The sequence below is a fragment of the Drepanopeziza brunnea genome (genome assembly GCF_022702325.1).
Source record: "Drepanopeziza brunnea f. sp. 'multigermtubi' strain 214-2 chromosome Unknown ctg7, whole genome shotgun sequence".
NCBI classification, from domain to species: Eukaryota; Fungi; Ascomycota; class Leotiomycetes; order Helotiales; family Drepanopezizaceae; genus Drepanopeziza; species Drepanopeziza brunnea.
This window is the reverse complement of record NW_027094070.1, coordinates 1,070,273-1,091,731: the sequence shown is the minus strand read 5'-3', so window position 1 is coordinate 1,091,731 and position 21,459 is coordinate 1,070,273. Positions and strand designations below refer to the sequence as shown.

The 21,459-nt window shown below is 49.9% G+C and overlaps 7 protein-coding genes across 7 annotated transcripts; 3 read left to right on the top strand and 4 right to left on the bottom strand.

Moving 5' to 3' along the window:
* Window positions 1-38: 38 nt before the first annotated feature.
* On the bottom strand, window positions 39-2,052 carry L3040_004795 (uncharacterized protein; the record flags this gene model as incomplete). The annotated part of the gene is made up of 9 exons (XM_007291067.2): window positions 39-88; window positions 217-325; window positions 379-423; window positions 561-646; window positions 705-718; window positions 960-1,048; window positions 1,106-1,580; window positions 1,633-1,890; window positions 1,961-2,052. 9 exons carry the CDS (start codon window positions 2,050-2,052, stop codon window positions 39-41), a joined length of 1,218 nt encoding a protein of 405 aa, XP_007291129.2.
* Window positions 2,053-4,873: 2,821 nt separating this feature from the next.
* On the top strand, window positions 4,874-6,083 carry L3040_004794 (uncharacterized protein; the record flags this gene model as incomplete). The annotated part of the gene is made up of 6 exons (XM_007291068.1): window positions 4,874-4,934; window positions 4,989-5,064; window positions 5,135-5,352; window positions 5,408-5,463; window positions 5,536-5,603; window positions 5,708-6,083. The coding sequence occupies 6 exons, from the start codon at window positions 4,874-4,876 to the stop codon at window positions 6,081-6,083; spliced, it is 855 nt and encodes a 284-aa protein (XP_007291130.1).
* A 2,019-nt stretch (window positions 6,084-8,102) lies between these two features.
* Window positions 8,103-8,652, bottom strand: L3040_004793 (uncharacterized protein; the record flags this gene model as incomplete). The annotated part of the gene is made up of 2 exons (XM_007291069.2): window positions 8,103-8,276; window positions 8,347-8,652. 2 exons carry the CDS (start codon window positions 8,650-8,652, stop codon window positions 8,103-8,105), a joined length of 480 nt encoding a protein of 159 aa, XP_007291131.2.
* Window positions 8,653-9,219: 567 nt separating this feature from the next.
* Window positions 9,220-10,647, top strand: L3040_004792 (uncharacterized protein; the record flags this gene model as incomplete). The annotated part of the gene is made up of 4 exons (XM_066156335.1): window positions 9,220-9,452; window positions 9,505-10,436; window positions 10,485-10,525; window positions 10,618-10,647. The coding sequence occupies 4 exons, from the start codon at window positions 9,220-9,222 to the stop codon at window positions 10,645-10,647; spliced, it is 1,236 nt and encodes a 411-aa protein (XP_066011749.1).
* A 294-nt stretch (window positions 10,648-10,941) lies between these two features.
* On the bottom strand, window positions 10,942-13,866 carry L3040_004791 (uncharacterized protein; the record flags this gene model as incomplete). Its single annotated transcript, XM_066156334.1, has 2 exons — window positions 10,942-13,071; window positions 13,123-13,866. The coding sequence occupies 2 exons, from the start codon at window positions 13,864-13,866 to the stop codon at window positions 10,942-10,944; spliced, it is 2,874 nt and encodes a 957-aa protein (XP_066011748.1).
* A 564-nt stretch (window positions 13,867-14,430) lies between these two features.
* Window positions 14,431-16,015, bottom strand: L3040_004790 (uncharacterized protein; the record flags this gene model as incomplete). Its single annotated transcript, XM_007291071.2, has 3 exons — window positions 14,431-15,337; window positions 15,385-15,873; window positions 15,945-16,015. 3 exons carry the CDS (start codon window positions 16,013-16,015, stop codon window positions 14,431-14,433), a joined length of 1,467 nt encoding a protein of 488 aa, XP_007291133.2.
* Window positions 16,016-16,232: 217 nt separating this feature from the next.
* Window positions 16,233-17,323, top strand: L3040_004789 (uncharacterized protein; the record flags this gene model as incomplete). Its single annotated transcript, XM_007291072.1, has 4 exons — window positions 16,233-16,409; window positions 16,459-16,511; window positions 16,559-16,782; window positions 16,827-17,323. The coding sequence occupies 4 exons, from the start codon at window positions 16,233-16,235 to the stop codon at window positions 17,321-17,323; spliced, it is 951 nt and encodes a 316-aa protein (XP_007291134.1).
* Window positions 17,324-21,459: the final 4,136 nt, after the last annotated feature.

Genomic DNA, 21,459 nt, shown 5'->3' with positions numbered 1-21,459 from the left:
AACGGAATTTTGTACCAGCTAGCTATAATTACTACTTACTATCTTGCAGCTCCAGTATCTTGGGAGTAGCGGTTGACGTCTGAGAAGCCTAGTCAATATCCAGTCAGCATTTGAAAGGTAGGAGATTTTTCGGGAGAGTGGAGAGTTAGAGATATGTTGCAGAAAGAGCCTGGGTCAAGCAAGGCCATTGAATTAAGTGCGATCCCCAAGACATACCATAGATGTACTCGAAATCATGGACAACCACAAAACCGTCAACCTCACAGCGATGTTTGACCATCGTTATTGCGGAATCTAGGAGCATGTTTATACATCGACAAACAACCTAGTAGCATTTAGCAGGTCTTCAAGAGTAACATTGGCGATTTGCAAACTGACCATATCAGGGCTCAGATCCGCATCTGTGATCGAATCGATAGGCTGCTGTACTGCCACTGCATAGCTAACCACCGACACATTCAAGCTTACTTAGAGAGGCAGAAGGACCGACCAAAAGTCACAACCTCAAGCTCATCTCTCCTAGTTCCAGCGCTTGCTCCACCCATCTATCATCGCATTACTCCGCACGTCTCTTCCCACATCACCCCCAACTTCCTCGGACAGGACATTGCGCGGTAGTTTGCAGCAATCTTTGCTGCGCAAGAGGCTATCGAAGGATTGGCATAGTTTTTCAAAAAGCATTTCTTCCCGGATGGAATGCTTACCTCTTAGCTCGCGGCTACCCTAGAAGCGATAAACGCGATCTATTTGAAGCTTTCCAAATGCAAATCCGCCCGCCCTTGGGGCGATCACAAACCGGCTTGCCATACATACCGCGGCAAGCACCATACATACGTAGAAGAAGTATGGAGCAGACACAGGAGCGGATAACGTGGTAATTCATGCATTCGAGGAGTGACTGCTTTTGAAGCATCTTACAAGCTCATTTTGGAGCCGGGATCCGAGATGATTTTCTCGACCCATTAAGCAGCGGGGTATTCTCACTCCAACCATCTTCAATGACAGTTCCTCCTTCATCGTCAGTTTCGTGACTGCCCCTTTCGCTTGCCTGTGAGGTGTTAGCAACAATATTGCTGTATCTGTGATTAGGACATGTGATGCTTACCCCCACGATCGCGGCACTCTGCCTCTCCCTTCGAGCTTTGACCTCGAAACAAATACCCATAACCAATAAACAGCCCTGCAAGCACCCAGTAACCAAGAAAACGCCCCACGTACTCCAACCCTCGAGACCGAGTCTTGCCGCCAGACTCCCAGACCAAACAAAGCTTCCGGGAGTCTGGATAAGCATCATGGGAATGCTCAAGCTCCCAATATGACCCAGGTGCCAAGTCATCCAGATCTGCGGGATGTATTGTATTCCGGCCAGTGCTGTAGCCATGATTCCCAATGTATTGGCCCATGTGCCTAGGTGGTGCGGCCGTGAGATGACCAGAGCCATGCTGATGATTATGACAACCAGACCGTGCAGTAAACAAAGGAATGCCACCGTGACAGCCGTCCGCCAGGTGTACTGTTTTTCGGCATCGTTATTCGGCAGCGTTGCGCCTCGAGGGAAAAAGATCAGGAAGAGAAGTAAGCTGCTCCGCTGTTTAGTGAGCTGTTTACATTCCATCGGCCCAGGATGCCTACATGACGCTGAAGCAGAACCATTGCACGCCAACCTGAGCAATCCCTAGCAGACCCGCTGCACACTCGAATGTGCTGATGGTCTTGCAGCATCCCACATCTGCTCTAGAAGCCGGCAGTACCAGTATATTGGCGAAGGCGCATGTTCCAGAGGTCATTCCGAGGAGGATAAAATAAGGCGATATTCCTTCAGAGGTGCCGCGCGCGATGATTCGATAATGCTGAGGAAGGTAGGAAACAAGAATGCCTAGGAGTATAAAGCTATTTGGCTTGTCAGGCGAGAGCTCCTGCAGATACTTACACTGTCGTTGGTTGGTATGTGTCTACTCACATGGACAGTGTCAGGTTGAGGTAGCTCGGCGCCTGGAGCTTTTCGCAGCGGCTGGTGGCAAGCTCGATAGAGAGGTCGCGAAAGAAATCCATGTTCAATTTCGTCAAAGCCGAGATGGCTTAGGGGTTGATGTCGAGGTGTTCTAGAGAAAGTGAGGCCTTGATGCTGGGTGACAGCGAGGGCCTACACATTTAATTCACGAGGTACCTGACGTGTGGGGAAGCACTAAAACGCGGCCGCGTCTGAGTCCCACTTTACCCCTTTCCCCAAGCGAGGCAAAAGTCAAAGTCAACAATGAGAGGTTGTCTCTGCATTTTGCACTCTGTATGCCTGAGAGCTGCACATAAACTACACTTTCCAGCCTGGCCTGGATGCTGTTCACTAATTTTTCTAGTACATTCTGGAGGTTTTCCAACACAGATGATCACTAATTCGTCACTTCCTTTGCAAGTTTTTGTCGAATGTCGCAGGTATCACGAGTCGAGTTCTCCACCCCTTGCCTCTCTCTCTTAAAGATTCGTCTACGGTACAGCAGCGCTGTGAAGTACATAATCACATCGTGCGGCCAGCATATTTGTCCCTAGTCGAATTCCATCTCATCCGTTTTTATCATAACTATTCAGGGCGTTAATCGTACCCATGGTCGGAATACAGGAAGAGGCAGTGGGTCAAACGGAACTCGGTCCTTGGGGATGATCGACGCATGGGGATAGATACGCTGACCGTCACCCGGGACCCATTGATTTGGGAGCGGGTCTGCAAGGCAGCCACTAATTGAACAGTAATACCGTAACAAACGCACCTCTTACACGCCAAATCGAGCACCACCTTGCAATTATTTAATAATAATACAAAAACAGCACGAATGCGGAGGGTTCTTACCATCCCTCAAGTTCCAGGATCTACGTAGTAACTCAGACCTTAGCTGCGCGCCTTAATTAAAAATCTCAGAATTAATCGTTTATCAGTTAAATTTTGTTCCGCTGAGTTGCAATTCAAATATCAAATCATAGCCAAATGTGTTGAGTTGTACTGTTTGCCGCTCGTCGTCGCCACTCGCCATGTGCTGCCAAAACAGGAATTACGCATGTATGGACGGATACGGACCGGATGCGAGTAACGTCTCGGCGAGGCCGAGAATTCGGCAGTCAGTCGTTTCTTTGCAGTCGGGAAAGCTTATCTCGCGAAGGGTCCTGGGTCGCCAAGCCTCGGGATTCCAGTTTTCTCATATACTACGTTCTCATATACTTCTCATATACTTCTCATATACTACGTATACTACGTATACTGTCGTTGTACAACTAATCCTGATTCACTTTTCGGAGCTCGAAAAAAAATGGATCGCCGAAGTTCCAGAGCCCGGAGAATTAAGGGATGTACGACTACCAAATCTGCCGGCCCAGGGTGGAAAGATGGGCGGCGCCCCATCTTCTGCCCAAAACAAAGATTCAGTAAGTCGAAATCAAGCTCATATTCCGTTGGCTAGATTTGCATGGATGGATAGCTCGCCATCTGTAAGCTCCGTATCAGTCCAATTTAAATGATCGAATAATCAGTCTTTAAGTCTGCGTTATCGTGGAATCCGGCTTGACGGGATTGTAGACGTGTTTGCGGGCTAACATGGAATTGTGAGCAGCTTGGTAGTATTTTTGGGACCGGGAGGATATTTATATATCATTTTATAGTGGTTTATTTATGAGTCGAATACCTATGTGATCGACAGAGTCAGCCATTGCTTCTTTTGAAATAAAGTTTATTACTTCACGGTGAGTAGACCCTGATCTCTGGCTCTTTTTCGGTGGAACCTGGTTTGTAAATATTGTTGGGAATCCGTACGTACTAGGGTCGGATATATAACTATTTGCAAGACGAAGCGTGTGGGAAGGTCGGCTTCGTCTCCCTGATAAGCTTCTGTATTGCTCTTGCGGCAAGTACTAGATCATAGCTATCCCTACGTATACCGAAATATTTCATCATGATATAGGGTCGATGTCATGGAAACACATGATTCCCAGTCAGCAAATAAATTTCTACATGGATAAACATGATCTAAAGAACAACTTTTCTGAAGTTCATCTGCCTAATACAACGAGACTACCGAGATGCCTCTTTCCACCCATCGTCCAAGAACTTCCACACCATATATACTGATCTGTAGCCGGGACTTCGTGTGAGTTGCAACCTGCTTCGGTAAATTTTTGATATGGCCATGTCTCGGGCATCAGCGGATCTCGTTCGACGGCCCGAAAGCCAAGTTGGGGATCCGCCGCGAAATATAGTGCTTGACCAAACGACGTTCTTCCATCCATGCTCCTCCCATGCTCCTCCCATACTCCCACGGTCCCATGATCCCATGCTCTCATGCTCCCATACCACGGTATATCATTTTCCGAGTCCCGGGTGTCCTGAACAGTCTCCACCCAACGGTAAGATAAGCAGCAAACAAATCCGGGAGGTGGAACGAGTCCTCGTGTTCCACCGTCCAGCGTTGTAATGGTGACGACAATGGAGAGTCCGGGGTAGGCAGATTGAAGTCGCATCCCTTCCCCCTGTGGGAGATTCCAATTTCGCCATGATATACACCGGCTTTCTCTATTAACGTCCAGTCGGTGCCGGCCAACCAAAAACCAGTACTCCTGGATCATCATCATTCGGAGCAGTGGAGTCCTCTCAAACTTGCAAACTTGGATGGCGTTCGGTCGGTCAATCAAGATTCCGCCCAAAAGATGGTGAGCATTAGTATATAATTACCCCCAATCTGTTTTTCGAATTCTCTAACTCGTTCCAAAGTCGCCCATCTACTCTTCGAAATTCGAATCCTATCGCTCATTCCAAATTCGGCCCCATCTTAGCCGAAGAGCCCCTACCTCTTAACTTCAAGACCAATCCATATCTTGTCTACCGCTGTCGACAATGAAAGCCTCTACACTTCTGATGCTGTTTGCATCTGCAATTAGCAAAATCAACTCTTCTGGTAATCAAACTACCAAAGCAACGCCTCATCCAACCAGATTCTGACTCCTCGCAGCTACCTCGCCCCATGGCGGACATGCTACTCCGAGTCTTCTGATCTTCTCCAAGACAGAAGGTTGGAGACACGACAGGTATGCACGCTCCCCATCCTGTAGTCGACTGTAGGGTCTTTTGGACAGCTGCTCATGTCAAGTCAAACAGCATCCCCAGCGGCATCAAACTTGTCACATCCATCGCGAGACAGAAAGGGTGGTCCGTCGCGGCCACCGAGGACTCGTCTGTTTTCACCGCACAGGGTCTGGCGAACTACACAACCCTGGTCTTCCTCCAGACGACCGGGAACTTTATGCAACGCAACGAGACCGACGCTCTCTACTCGTTCTTGCAGAACGGCGGCACTTGGCTGGGCGTCCACGCAGGTGAGTCTCCGACACACGATTCTGTCATAGGAGCCAGTAGCTTACAGAGTATCAGCTGGCGACTATGGAGATCTGATGCCGAAATGGTACGGCGAACTTGTTGGGGCCCAGGTAAGAAACAAGCGAACGAAATTCTCACGATCGGAAAATAAAGAAGGGAGAATCGCTGATGGACTCCCCTAGTTTGCCTACCACCCCTGCGTAACTGATGAACTATGCTCCGACAAGCAGCGCGAACTCTACCCTCCGGAGTAAAAGAAACTTTTCCCTTCCCCCAAAATTCAAAAACTCCAGAAAATTCCCTCTCCCACCCCTGCTGACACCCGGCTAATCTCCCCTCTCTTTCTCCTCGCAGCGGAGCCGAGCGACCCGACACCGTCAACCTGACAGACACAACCCACCCCTCCACGCGCCACCTCCCCCCCTCCCACCGCCGCACCGACGAGTGGTACACGTACAAGACGAACCCCAGTCTGAACGGCAGCGCCTACACCGTGCTCGCCGAGCTGAGCGAGGAGTACATCGACCAGTACACGCCGGCCGTCATCCGCATGCACCCGAACCACCCGATCGCCTGGTACCACCTGTTCGAGGGCCGGGCCCGCGCCTTCTACACCGGCATGGGCCACACGAACGCGAGCTACGCCGAGGACTACTTCGTCCGCCATCTGACCGGCGCCCTGGAGTGGGTTGCTGGCGTCGACGTCGACGTCGACAACGAGGGGCACTGAACTCTGATTCATATACACGAGATGGGCAAGACAGACTGACTGGTATTTTTTTTTCTTTCCGAATAGATGACCTACATTTCAACCCAGAATTAAATCAAACCAAGTTGATACGAACATTCATGTATTCCATCGCCATGTCTGCTCCGTGATTTCAGTGCGCCAATACGGAATTTCAATCGTCTAGATTAATCAATTAACCAATAATCAACAAAATTAACCGAACCGAAGCGAAGCGAGCCGCAAGAAAAAAAAAAAACCAACCTTCCCCGTCCCCCCCAAAAAGCCGAATAATCCCATATTATTACTTACTACTTTCAAAATAAAAAGAAAAAAAAAAACCCCCCCCACTGCATGCGATTCTACGAAACGATAGCACCACCTAACAAGCAAAGCAAAGTAAGCGAGTAAGCAGAGCAAAGCAAGCATTATACTCGATTAACTATTAAAAGCCAATCAATCCATCTCCAAGCGATTCTCCCCCCCCCCCCCCCCCCCGAAAGGCTATCTCTTATTCACCTGAAAAAATATGCTGCTACAAAAACACAAAAAAATTGTTTAGCTTTCAGCAAGGAGAGGGGCTGAATTCAGAATTCAGAATTCGAATACCACAACCAACCAACCAACCAACCAATCAACCTGGCGCCGGAAGAAAAATGAAGGATGAAAATGATTGAAGGTTATCAACGCCACCTACTACTTGACCACAAAAAGAAATTTGATTCCTCTCACGTACTTAGGTAGCGCTCAACACTCGAGAATCCCTCGCCTTCAGAGTGATAATACCATAGCATTTACTTGCATTTGCTATCAGCTTTTAACCTGCCAACCTCCGAGACCTCGCCTATCGAACATGAACTTGCTCTTCATTCAATCCTGAATTTACGATACTCTAAGAGGTACTGTAGTGGATAGCGCTGTCTGCAAAGTGCGTTGCCGCTCGCTGAATGAGTGAAAACGAGCCTCCTGGTGAAACGAGCCAGCTGTGGAGTACCGCATGCTGTCCGTCGGTGGTATAATCAAAATGTAGACTGCGAACTTCGAATCCCAAGATGAAGGTTCCCCTCCTCCCCCCTCCGCCCCCCAAAAATGCCTATTAAAGGGACTCTCTTATACCCTCCTGAAGGTGCCATTATTCGCGACTACACACAACCGGTGAGCTACCAATCAGTCTCCAACTTGTCCCAGGGCATGTCCTCCTCTTTGATATCGATAGAGAGGAAATGCTGCTGACGCCAATCTACAATGGCAAGGTTTCGTCAGCTGCATATTCAGGAAGAGAAGTCGTGGGAATTCGGGGCGGGATGTGCGGAACAAGATCCACTGAGACTGAGGATGGTCGACTCACAGTTTACTTGAGGGCGTAAATCAAAATAGAGCTTGTTTTCCAGTATTTTTCTCAAAGGAACACAGAGATCGGATTCGATTTGATTCGTGATAACACGGAGTGAATCTGAATCTGAGTCATACCCAGGAAGGCGGAGAAAGCCGCCATCGCTCTTATCGACACAGTCACTCAAGTAGTCATACAATTTTCTGTAGAACAAAGCACGTTCTGTCATCTGGTCACCCCTTTCCAAATCCGATTGCGAAAATATCTCTGGTAGATCGATGAACGAGGCGGAATCCATGCTCATCTTCCACATGAGTACTTGCTGGATCTTCAGGACGTCTTTACTGAGACCTATCCACGCTCTGTCGAGAAGCGTTGCAAGTTCGGAGTCCGCCCTTACCAACTCCTCATATACTTCCTGACCCTCTATCGATTCTTGCCATCTGCCGACCGCATGTATGAATGCCTCTCTGAATAATAGCGGATGGCGCAGTTTCTTTGCAATGAGCAAAGCCCGACAACAGCATAAATCAAAGAAGCATGATACAAACATAGGGCTCCGGAAAAGACCAATGGTGAGTGTGTTCGACAGGGCTGGCCTGTTTGAAGTCAGTAGTCTACTCACGAGACTTGGTCCTTAACATATCGGGCAATATCCTGACATGCGTTTCTTGTCACCAGAGAGTTACTTACAAAGCCCTGTAGGTTTCAGCTTGATTTGTCATGGTCTCCAATTCCTCGACATCTTGGATCTTGTAAGGGCGGGTATAAATTGCACAGAGAAGCTTGAAGAATGCGGTCGCTTCGGATTTCTCGCGGAATCCGATAGCTGGTCCGGTATATGTTTCGGGCGTGGGGAAATCCTGTAATGTATTAGCAGTTAATCTATAAGACTGCGCAAAGCCGAAGAAATCTGGATCCGAAAAAGCATACCCTGTTTACTCGCTGGAGGGACCATTCAATCCCCTCTTTATCAAAGACCGATATGTACTCATACAGAAACTGGGCTGACCGGGGTCCTGGGCCGATATCCTGACGGTCGAAAGAGGCTCGAAAGTAACCAGACTTCACCCGTAAGATGGCAGAGTGAAGATGGTATTCCTTGTCAAAGACCATAATCCGGACATCCGGGATCAGAGTTGAGGAGAAGGAGATTACAGGACCTTTGTCGATATTCTCCAAGACATTATTTGAGGAGTGGTCGAGCCGGCGTCCCATATTATGAAGGGCCACCGACATCTTGCAAAGTGGTAGACTGATTGATGGCAATGCACGATACGAATGAATATGATGGTGAAGATGGAGGAGATTGTGAAGGAAGAGGTGAAGGAAGAGGTCAAGGAGAAGGAGAAAACTTCCCAAAATCCAAAGAGAGAAGGAGCGAATAGTTCTGATGATCACGGGACTCGTTCGTCACTTGGGCTTTGATACACTGCAAGGGCGAGGGCGAGGGGGAGGGCGAGACAGATTACGTCTTACATCTTTCTTCATGCTGAGCTATTGAGAGTCAGCTACAAGTTGAAATTGTATTGCAATCTGTGAAGATTTTTTATCTTTTTTGTGTCAAGGAAATCGGGCTGGTAAATATAACTTGGCGAATTGCTCGGGCCGTTATGGGCCGGGCCGGCCGTGAGTGTCCCGACGACACCTCCTGACCCCGACGTCCTGTATCTAACAAATTTCCCAGCATTTGTGTAGAGCGACATCAACAACGGCACCTTTTCGCTACCTGGCTCTACCAATGCTTTGGATATCGAATGCGCACAAGTTTCGCTAGTAGATAAAAATGTAGCATCAATTCGCATCATGGAGGATAATTCGAAAGCTCCGCGGCTGGTAGCATCCACAGGGAATACATACAGCTGCTCCATCGTTGACTCCCGGATCCGCGAAAGCGAACGGCGGGAATATAATGGCGTAACCACTGGCGAGGGATTGGACCCGGGGCTAAATTCGAAAGAAGAAACTCTGGCAAAAAGGGGGCGGGGAATCAGGACCGAAGACGATGTGGAAGTCAACTACTTCAAGAGCGCCCAATGGTAAGCCCCTTTACCTCTCTTTCAAGACAAAACTCTTTCTGATAGAAAACAGGACTCCAGACGGTACCACCCTCCTGACTTCCTCCGCCGACAACGCAATCCGGACTTTCATCCTTCCGCCAGATCTCCTCACGGATACCTCCCCACCACCCCTCACGTCCTACACAACCCACCCTTTCCCAACCCCCATCAACCGTCTAACACCCTACCCGTACTTCGCCCTCTCCGACCCCTCTACAACCCTCTACCTCAGCACGCCCTCCTCTCTCCCCATCCGCCTCCTCAACGCCCTCTCCCCGCTCACCACCCCCGTCGCAACCTACAACCTCATATCCCCCACAACGGAAGCCTACTACACGCCCTCCTCCCTGCTCTGGAGCACGCAAAACTCCTTCCTGGCCGGCACCGACTGCCTGATCGCGTGCTTCGACGTCTCGCGCTCCGGCGAAGGCCCCGCCACGCGCATGCCGACCATCCCGAGCAAACGGCACAAAATGAAAGGCGGCGGCGTCGGCATGCGCGGCATCGTGTCCGCGCTCTCGCAGCAGCCGTCGCCCGAGAACGCCGATGCGGGCATGCTGGCTGCGGGAACCTGGACAAGGTGGGTTGGGCTGTATGATGTCGGTGGCATGGGGGGTACGGTTGCCACGTGGGGTATCCAGGAGGCTGCTGATGGCGAGGCGGGCATTGGAGGGACGGGGGTGAGCGAGACGGGGTGGAGTGCTTGCGGCCGTTACTTGTTTGTGGTGGAGAGGAAGAGTAGGGGGCTTCTGGTTTACGATGTTAGGGTTACGGGCAGACTGGTTTCTTGGTTGGTGGGCAGAGAGGCGGAAACCAATCAGAGGTTGGGGGTGGGCTTGTTCGAAGGGGAGAAGGGAACCGAGGTTTGGGCTGGGGGCACTGATGGCGTTGTTAGGGTTTGGGAGGGCGTGGGGATGACTGAGGGTGCTATGGAGAGGAGCTGGGAGTGGAAGGCTCATGATGGCATGTCTGAGATGAACTATGAATGGGCTTCGGCTAACGTGGCGGCAGATCCTGTATCGTCAACGGCGGTACACTCTTCCGGAACGGTGGTAGCAACTTGTTCCGGGCAGAGATCTTCTCCAGAGCTTTGGTCCAGTAATGGATCCGAGAGCGAGGAGAGCGACAGCTCTGACGGTGAAAGACCCGAGGACGATTCGGAACGAGATTCTGATTCAGAACAAGAGACGGATTCAGAAGGAAGCTCTGGCTCCGGCTCTAGCTCTCGGCTATCGTCAACTTCAAGTCTATCGCCAGAGCCAGTCTCTAGGTCTCCCGATAACAGCATTAAAGTATGGAGTTTATGACCCTTATCTAGCTACGCTATTGCATGTGTGACATTTCAAACCCCTATTTGACCCGCTTAGCGGCAAATTCCCAGATCATCTTACATCAGCAAATATAGCAACCCAAAAACCACCCAGCAACATACCAAGCTTTATCTCATGAAATCTCCACGCCTTATATATCACTCCCAAGCAGTATCGATAGCCGCACCAACCCTCTCCAACACCCTCCGTCCAACATGACCACCCAGCCTCGTGATGCGCTCTTGCCTGCCCATCTTCATGAAAGCCGCGAGCCCGAATCGTTCGGCCTGACTGGGACTGGCCACATTTACACCTTCCGGGGCCTTGAGATCAGCACTGACTGCCTGGGCCGCAAAGGCATTCAATCCCGCCCGTCGGAGGAACATTTCCCAGTGTGTTTCTTCAGGTAACAACTCCGTGTCCGCAGGATGCTGCACGACAACACTCGCAATCCACCGGGCCAGCGTCGCATCGCCGCCTCCAACAAAGTGCACGCCTACAGCGGTCTCGAAGGCCGAGGCGAAGCCGATGAACTCCGCCAGGGCGAGGCAATCGCTGTCGTCCAGTCCGTTGGTGCTCTCGTCCAGGTTCCCCTCGCTGACGAACACGACGAGCTTCTCGTATCTCGGGCAGACTCTCTCCAGCCGCTCGCGGATCGCAGGCTTGGACTTCTGCGACTGGCCAGGGAGGGCCCGCTGCTTGATCTTCTGCAGCGTGGTGAGGATGATGCCGGTGGTGGGGGAGAGGATGAGATCGGCTTCCGAGTCGAGCGGTGATTTCACGGGGGAGCGGGTCACGGAGCCGGGCATCCAGGTGCTGGTGTTGTGGGCTGTAAAGTCTCGCTCGACGAGCTTGAGGGAGGGGAGCTGGCTCTCAATATGCTTGATCAAGGCGCGGTTCTTGAGCAGTGTGGACGAGATGATGATGTTGGCTGCCGTGTTGGATGGAGCTATGATCGGGATAGGCAACTTCTCTTGTTTCATGAGGGGAGATGTTCGGATCGGTATGCCTGCCTGCTGAGGAGTGGCGACTATCAATGGCTGACTTCCCGGTACAAGAGCCTTGGTGGTACTTCCAAAGTAGATACTGTCTGTAAGCTTCGGTCTCTTCGCTCCACGAAGTTCAAGGTAGTGGTTGAGAGAGGCTTCTGCCGAGAACTGGCTCCCTAGCATTCCCAGCTCGCCGCTAACAAGCTGCCCCGTCGCTGAATTACTAGTGGAAGCAGAATGCTTTGGCTTATTGATTGGAGTAAACCCAGATACCGCTGGGACATTATTACCCTCAACGGGGTTGTTCTTTCTGAAGTTGTCTCGCTCTTGCAACTCCATCTTCCTTTTCTTGACGATGAACGACAAGTCTTGAGGAGAGTCTGTTTGGATTTGACCAGGCTCGATCTCGTCGTCGTCGTCGTCTTTGCCATCTCTCAGGATCTTCAGTCCGGGTTGCTTCCAGATCAGACTTGAGCTGTCGATAGCATCCTGGTCATCTTTCACGAACGGTTTCCAAGTGCTATTATTGTCCTGATACTCCTCTTCGAGAGCAAGCTTTGCAAATTCGGAAGTGAAGGGAGACCACGGTAGACTGCTATCTCTTTTCCCAGATCCGGGCCAAGTGGGTATGCTTCTAACCGTTTCTCGAATGAAGGACTTCTGCAACTCCAGCAGTGCTGACGGCTCCTTGATCTGGTCAAATTTATGCCACGGTGGATCTGGCTTTCGAAAGTCCATGACACGAACGTCGACTCTGGCTGTGGTGTCGGCTCGAATAAGCGTTTCTTGCTCAAGTTGCTGGTTCACACTTTCGTATGCAGGTCCGAATACCTCTTTGAAAAAGGTGCTCGTACCAGGAGGCGTACGTGGGCTGCTGCTTGGCTTGATATCTAGCTGCTCAATGATATTGCTGAAGCGAACAAATTTGTGAGTCGGAGCCCGCATTTTTGGTGTCATTGGCTCCTCCACCTTGAGATCTCCCAGCTTGACCCTCTTTTCTTCTTTGATCTTCGGACTGTTATCAAGAGACGCCAGTGGTGGATAAACCTCTTCTAGGCTCATCGTCCCCGAACTGCTATCTAAATTGTTCAGGCTAGGCTGTACTATCAGTCGGGGCGGAGTCGGGATGTCCTGTTGGAATAGCTCTTTCTCGATTGCCTCAAGATCCTGTTTAGTTGGTGAGATGGCATCGGAGAGGATTGGAACATGAAATGCTGGGTCATCTTCAGCGGGTTCGAAGGGCTCAGGCTTGACAGGCAATGGCGAAAGTGGAGGGGTGATAGGCTCGAAAATAGTTTTCTGCAAAGAATCCGTAAACAATTGTTTTCATGGTTGGGGGGCATTACTCACCCTCTTGTATGTCTGCTGCGTATCCCACAGGCTCTTCTCGTCGTCTTCCGTCAGGAAAACGGCCAGGGATTGCTGCAGGAAACTCATCGTATCTCTGGTAATGCCGATTCTCTCTTGCTTCAGCTCCTGTGATACCTCAGCACCTAGATGCGCAAACTTCGATGTCCAGTCAAGGCCCTCTTCATCCCTAACGGCCTCCAGGGGAAGTTTGACATCGCGAAGCTTGATCTCGAATCCCTCTCTATTGGCAAAGTCTCTACAGTCAGTTTCGTGGTCAGTCCTCAGCAGGGGAAGTTCCAATTTTTGGATCCGGTTGCTGCTGGGAGCGTTGAAGTGGGCGTTGATGAGAGCGTCGCCATCTTTTGCAAAGGTCTCATTTGCGACCCACGACAAAATCACAGCTGCCTCCTTCGAGCAAGTCAGGCGCTCTTCAATCTTAAGCTCCGCACCAAAATTAAAGAGCGGAAGGTTGGAATCCTCGTAAACGGCGCCAGCTGCTTTTCTCTGGAGGTCCTGAAGATCAGACCATCCCAGAGGAGCCTGGAGGTAATCACGACAAAGTCCATGCTGGCGAGCATAGAGCAGTGGGGGGAGCTCATCCTCTTCGTGCTCACTTGATTGTGGGTGCATGTCTGGTGGTGCCGAAAGGACCTGTGGCAATGGAGCCTCGAGGAAACGCTCCATGGCGTATGGGACTGCCTCGAGCATCTGGATTTTGGAAGAATCATCCATGGCCTCCCGCATATGTTCATGTGGTCGGGGACGAGGCCTAAATGAGGGTCTAATCATACAGAAGTTGCGGAAGAAGTCGCGGAAGAAGCTGCGAAATATCGGGATAGAGATAGGAATAGAGATGGAGATGAAAATGTGAGAAGGAAGATAGAAGATGGAAGAGAAGCGAAATTGTCGACTCGAACACGTGGTCCGGTGGGGGGTCACAACCGAGAAGGGCAGGAACTCGTCAAGAGAGCACAGAATATCTCTCGACATCGTCATTAACGATTGCGCAGACTAACGCAACAAGTTAAGAAGTGCAAAACTTCTATCATCCCTATCTCTATTCAGTCCCCAGCAAGTTCGTGCCAGGATATAGGGGTTGATGCACACAGTGACTCGGAGGTATGAATAGGGAAATGCGAGGTCCAGATGGGTCAGTTTGTACACTCGATCTCAATTTTCATTGATACCTGCATAATCAAAAGCGTGATTTCTACCACACCTACGGTAGATGCTCGCCCATCCTCGCTCTCATGCAGTATGACAGCCTGAACACCAGACTCCGATTGCCCTTCCATTCAACATTTCCAATCAATACAACCCATTTTTAGCACCATTCGTCCTCCCACTCTGCCCAGAATGAAATTGTCCTAGCTGCAAGCTTCTAACACCTTCTCTCGACCCCCCAATCTTGCCGGCCACACTCAACAGCCCGCCCTCGAAATCTCGCAGTACGCCGAATAGCTCGCCTTCGTGGTCTTCTTGGCCAGTAGACATGCCGTTTCGCTTCGCTACCAATGCATTGATTTGCTGCGCGCTGTTGGCTTCCACAGATCTCAGATGCTGTTCTATTTCAACAATGTGTTTATGGTAGGTGTTGAGCGTAGCAGCCAGTTCATCAGCAGTATTCGCAAAAAAGCTAACGATATCCTGCGCATCCGAATCCCCGTTCTCGGCTCCTCCGTTGCTGTTTGAAGTAGAATTCTGCGCCCAAACGCCTTGATTGTGGTATTGCGGAGGCAGTTTCAAGTTATCGATGGCTTTGAAGCTTAGCTTTGCGTGCTCGGCATCGACTTTGATGAAGCGTCCGACAACGGAGATGGCTTGTGCGTCAGAATCTTGCGAGTTCTCTACTCCAATGAGTTTCCGGCGACAGAACTCCACATCGTTGGGAATCTGGGCGAGTTGGTTGTCGTGCGCGGGCATAATGGCGTCACAGTCGGCCTTGAGTCTAATTTGCCCTTGGATGACATTGTCAAAGAGGGTTATTTGCTTTTGCAGCTCGTCATGGAGGTCGTTGAAACGGGTTGTGCCTCGGATCTGGCTGGCATCGATTCGGACTCCGGGCACGGTTTGAGGTTGTTGGTTTGTAGATTGTCCTAGAGAGAGTCCGCCGCCTAAGGGAGCACCAAATAGACCCGAGCCTTGATTTTGGTTAGACATAGAGTTGGGCTGTTGCTGGTTTTGGGATTGTTGATTTTGCGCTGTGCTTCCGCCACTTTTTTCCGTTAGCTAAGATTCCAACAAAGGAGTTGATACACGTACAACATAGATCCTGCTGGCTTGTTCTGGTTGGCATTTAGACTAGCGAAAAGCCCACCACCAGAAGCACTGTTTTGAGCTGGAGCTGCCGTAGCAGCTGCGCCAAAGAGGCCGCCAGCTTGCTGAGGTTGGGATGCTGCAGTTGAAGCCCCGAACAGTCCACCCGTCTGGGCTGGCTGCGTAGAAGAGGCATTTCCAAATAGCCCCCCAGTCGACTGAGTTTGCGCGGTTCCAAATAACCCCCCAGTCTGCGGTTGTGTCGTCGTCGCGGCCGATCCAAAGAGTCCCCCTACAGCTTGCGGTTGAGTAGTAGCCGTCCCTGCTCCTCCAAACAATCCTCCTGTCGCTGGAGCTGGTGCTGCTCCAAATAATCCTCCTGCCGCTGGTGCACTCGTCGCCGCTGCGGATCCAAAGAGCCCACCCGTCTGCGGAGCAGATGTTGTCGTAGAGCCTGCAAACATTCCGCCGGTTGCAGATGTTGTAACTGAGCCACTAGGTCTGCTGTTAGATTTACAGATCCCGAGCTTTGCGACCCCTGGTCCTCGCGGTCCGGGGATGCTTACGGTATTGAATTGGCAGAGTTGGTATTGATGCTGAGTCCGCCGGGTCCACTTTGTGTGCGAGCCAAGGTCATAGTCTTCTATGCGCCTTCCAATGGTATAACTTCAGTGGCTGGTGAAATTTGTGGGTGCTGGTTGGAATGCGACCTCGAACCTTAGCTTTTGGGGAGACGCGTCGCTGGGATTTTGGAGATGCGCTAAGCGAGCAAGCTTGCCAAGTACCTTGCAGCTCCGACGTCAATCCAAAGCTTCCATTTCCTGTCGCAACACGAGTGCTACAGAGCCGCCAAGATGGATGTCGATGAAGATGATGACTTCTATGCTGATGAGAAAGGGGGGGAGGAGACTACTCAAGAACCCGAAAAAGCTGCAGAAACCCCTCAAACGACTGCCAAGCCGGCGCAGGATGATGGAGATCTCGAGGAGGGCGAGGAGGAAGACGAGGCGGACGAGGATGGGAGCGATTCAGTATGCGCAGGTATTGAGATATGCAGGACAAATACTGATGCTGGATCAGGACATAGATATCATCACCGAGCGAAAAGATGGATTAAAAGCTCCCCCGCCTTCGTATGTTCATCCGCTTCAGACTGCCGGACAGGATTGACCAGATGTAGCCAGCCCAAATATAACGAGATTCGAAATATCAACACAAGGACGACTTCGAGCGATGTAGTTACGAAGCCTGCTGTGGTAAAAAAGGAATCCTCTACAAAGACCGCTGCGCTGCCCACTGGAGGTGCTGATCTCCCAGGCATCTCAACTTCCAAGATTGATGTCAACGCGAAGCCCATCTATGAACCTGCAGGGAAGCCAATCACCCAAGTCAACATCGACGAAGGTCAGCTCATCTCTTCTCTGTGCAGTCCTCAGCTAACATATCAGATCTGAACGAGAACGACAAACCTTGGCGCCGACCTGGCACAGACGTCAGCGACTTCTTCAACTACGGCTTCGACGAGTTCACATGGGCACTTTACGCAAGCAAGCAAGAAACTATTCGCTCCGAATTCAGCTCTACGAACCAGAAGAAGATGATGGAAGATATGATGATGATGTCGATGGGCATGCCGGGTATGGTCCCCGGAGCTGCGGGCGGGGCTGGTATGCCAGGTATGCCAGGTATGGAGGGCATGACACCCGAGATGATGCAGCAGATGCAAGCTATGATGGCTGCGGGTATGGATCCGAGTCAAATGGGTGATCCTTCTGCGATGTTTGGTCAGGGAGCTGCGGGTGGTGCGCAAGGTGGGAACCAGGGGTTTGGGGGCCAGGGTTTTGGTCAGGGCCAGAATCAGTATGGGTATGATCAGGGCGCCGACAACAGGAATCGTGGTGGGAACTTTGGGAGGGGACGCGGCGGGAGGAGAGGCGGGTGGTAGTTCTAAAAGTCATGGGGCGTTTCGGATGCATCGCAAATTGGGTCTGGAGTCGGCTCGTTAGGCAACCAGGTCATAACTACATGACCATTTCTGCATTTCCCTTCCATGTCTTTTGGTTTTGCGTAATGATTTTGAATCATGATACTCCATGAGTGATGTCAACGCAGCTGTTTCTACTGGGCTGCTTTTGATATTAGATCTTATATTTCTGCGAGCATTTTACTTCCTCTCTTCCTTCTGCCCCTCAAATCAGGACACACTCCGGGGTCATATCCGGTAGCGCAAAGAACCAGCACTGCTGACCCAGACTCCCGAATATACGTCGGATGTTATCAGATGATAGACCTGTCATGCGTCAAAACCTCTCCAGATGTATAAGTAGAGGGCTTCTCCCTGAGTTCAGCAGACAATCAACCAGTCATTCATTCACCTATCTTTGCGGTTCCCCCGTGTCACCGTTGATTGACATATCGGTAAATTTCACCGCTCTACCAGTATGATCCAATGCTAACGCTCACCAAATCAACACAGAAGCATCTGTCTGGCTCGTCAAGCACCTCAATCGAGCTCCGAGATCCTAGTTATGCGCTCTATCCATTATCTTTTAAATGCTGTGTTGGTGCCAAACCTTCACATACGTCGAAATTTGTAGCCTACTTGCCGAGACTTATCACTTGTAAGAGGTAAGTAATACACCCTTGACTTCATAATCGTTACTGCATGCTTCATATTTTGCTTCTGCTTTTTCCTCGCATGCGAGTTCTTTGCAACTGTAAATGAAAGCAATATCATGCCTCTGCGTTCCGTTCGTGAAATTGAATGTTGTCTATCTGCCTGTTTCTTACTTCTTCTTGATTGATGATATTTGATTGTTTGGTCATTGCGGTATTCTCTATCGACCAATTCAATACAGACTCGAATTGTGCTTCCTAGTAAGAGTACTTGTCAATATGAAACTCAGAGTCCATTGTAGAAGTACAATTGCTTTCTTCACTGGTTATTAGTCACATTCTTGATTGGACAATAAAGTGGAAAAGAATATACATTTGCTGGACATTGAATCCATATATATTCATTCAGCTTTCTGCCTGGTATACACAATTCCGATCTTGAGCTTTAATGAATTTTGAAGCTTCTTGACAATCATCAGCTAATAGTCATGCTCATATATATGCACTGCTCGCAATGTCACAAAGTGCCCGTGAATCCCTTCGAAATCACAATCCATATCCCTCTTCAGAGCTCTTTCCGACTTTGGAAGCATGGGATACGCAAGCTACCATCGCGAGGTCACGGGGTTTTGGGCAATGCCAAGAGCTCAGCTGATGATGACGACATTAGCAGAAGAGGGTGCGGAGAGATGGCAGAGAGGTGTTCTGCTGCTTACCTCTTTAAACCGTCCCATATCAAGGAGTTCATTGTCTTGTTGTAACCTGGATGCGCTCTTGTTGGCGACCTCAGAAGTCTTTTAAGGTCTCTTTCAACCACTCCAATGATTTACTGCCCTCTGGGCTGCATGATCATCTACGGCGCCTTGCGTCGAAGTCTCAGCATTTCGTGAATTCACAGCGTAATTAAAGAACATCCGATAGGGTTTGGCTGGCGTTTCGATGCCGCATTCACCACGCTCTAAACCTTGTTAGAGCTCAGATCTCTAGATTACATATATCCCCTTCTAGACGAGATTGATCGAAATTAAGCGAGGTTTAGAAGATGACAAGAGGCATCCTGATGTGCTCACAGAGATTGAAAGATCATTTAAAGGATATTGGAGTGCAGCAGACTTCTGTTAAGTGGAAACGATGTATCCCCAAGCCCTTTTGTTCATTTTACAAAGACCGTTTTGCATTCAATGGCGTGAGATATGACGAACGAAAAGCAATGAAGGAGTTACTCACTATTCCATGGATCCTCTGGCTTTGGAGAATTGAAACTCTGCTGGCTCTATAGCAGTCACCTCCTTCAATAGCTCGAGATCTCCCTGCTACGAACACAATAAAATGTCAAAGAGTGGCAGCTTAAGAGAGCTTGGGAGATGTACAACTTACGGTATTTTATCCCTCGAGTGCTAGCTACAAGACAAAGTATACGAAGACTGTATGGAACTGCGCTGATCTTATTCATGACAGACTCGGGTGCAAGACTTCAGTGGAAGCTCATTCCCTCCCTCGATGCCTCGATGGTATGAGCGACCCGAATACTGCTTCCGCAATGATCATACAGACAGAAGCCTCTTGAACTTCTGATCCAGGATGGCATTTTCCATGATTTCTCTTGCAGACACATCCCGACTTCGACGTCTCATTCTCCGAGTAACAGGTCACTGGAGTACACCTATAGCAAGTACACTGTCCTGAACCCGACTTTGGATCCTTCAAGAAAGCCCCCTGGAAGTAGACTGCATTGGTACGTAGAGTATGTGCCATCACAAACGCTGCAATAAAAGCAAATACGTTGCGGACCTGAGATGGGCTTTAAAAAAGGGCTAGAAAATTTCATGCACTATACAAGAGCGCTAATTATATATATACGAAGGCACATTGTTTGTTTGAAATCAGAATGCAATATATTGACTGGGTTATTTGCTGACTGCAATACTGCTAGGAGCTTATTCCTAATCTAAACCTCCCGCAACATAATAACCAGCAATTGGAGCCAACCCAAGAAGCAATTGGTGTCCGTTCTCGATGGCCCTGGATTGAATGCTGGCAGCAATTTATATGGAAGAGGGTGGGGGGGCAATAAGCATTGCAAACTCCCTTTTGCTCACTCTATATCGAGAGTTCTCGCTCCCTGGTATCATTATAGCTCGTACTACGATTGATTTTCTTTACGTTAGTGCTCAATACTGGGCAGATTTTGAAGAGAAGATCATTGCGTACTGCATACTGCGTGTCCAGCCTCTGTACTAGGCAATCTTGCCCGACACACATGGGTGTGTGGCAAAGGCCTGGACTATGTCTCAGGGATTGAGACATGGAAAGCTGGACTGAGGAGCAATGAGTATTGTGTTTTCCGTACAGCAATTCTGTAAGAGGCGGTTTCGCCCAACTCTATTGGTTCATTGTAACCTGGCAACAATACTCGGGGGGTAATATTTCCAGCCATGAGACTTGGTTCTCTCCGCAGGCAGTTGGATAGGAGCATTAAGTGTTGCATATTTCTTGTTGAAGCTGTGCGGAGACCAATTTTTCTCTGTCATATGACTGTGCTGTGTCGGGGATTCAAGGTCCTGCGTTTGGTACTTTTGCTGTCTTGTTTGTTGTTTTTGAGATTGAGGAGTATCCGCCGGTATGGCTTTGAGTCTAGCCATTGCCTTCACGGCGTTTCAGTCGAGCTTGACTTGCAGTACGAGGACGGCCTCGCGGCTCGGTCGTGGCCTTTGCAGCTGATCAGCTCGAAAATTGAGGATTAATCGGAAGATCTGCTAGTGGTGGTCAAGACTGTTGATTTTTTCCCTCAGTTATCTGCAGATATGTAGCGGAGAGAAGAATATTTGTGGAGGGTCGGGTTGTATGTACATGCAGACCTCAGCGATCTGTTGTTTTGCTTGGCATGGACTTCGCTTGTTCATCACCCCTGGCTGTCCGCCCAATTTTGGCCATGACTGAGGATCTTTGAAAGCGGGGGCAAAAGTATGAGGTTGTTGAGGGGGTGCTAGAAGCTTTGATCTCATCCTCTGGCTATGTTGTTCCTCCTGTCCTCCGAATAACTTGTCCGAGTCGAGTCTGCCATATACTTCGTTGTTGTTGTTGGTTGTGTTGGTGTTGCTCGGGGTCTCGAGGTTGCATACCGCTTTAGAGGTTTGTTCAGTACTTTCTGGGGAGCTGTGAAGCTCTGTGAGTGAGCGCTTTAAGACGAAGTCTGCGTACCTATCTTTCTATATAGACCTGTACGGGATCAAAGCATGGTGTCTTGGTGGTGGAGGAACCAAACCGTAAGACTGTGGATCAAGCTGTTGATGGTTTCGTTGGAAGCAATTTTTCGGTATCACCTTCAAGACCAGTCTCCCGAAAGAATGACGACCACCAGATTGGTGAAGCTGCTCCATTGGGAGGCCGCTAGCGCTAGCCCCCTCGGCGGAACCATGGAAGTGGCTCGAGCTTGTCGTCGCTATTCGCATATAAGGACCTCTC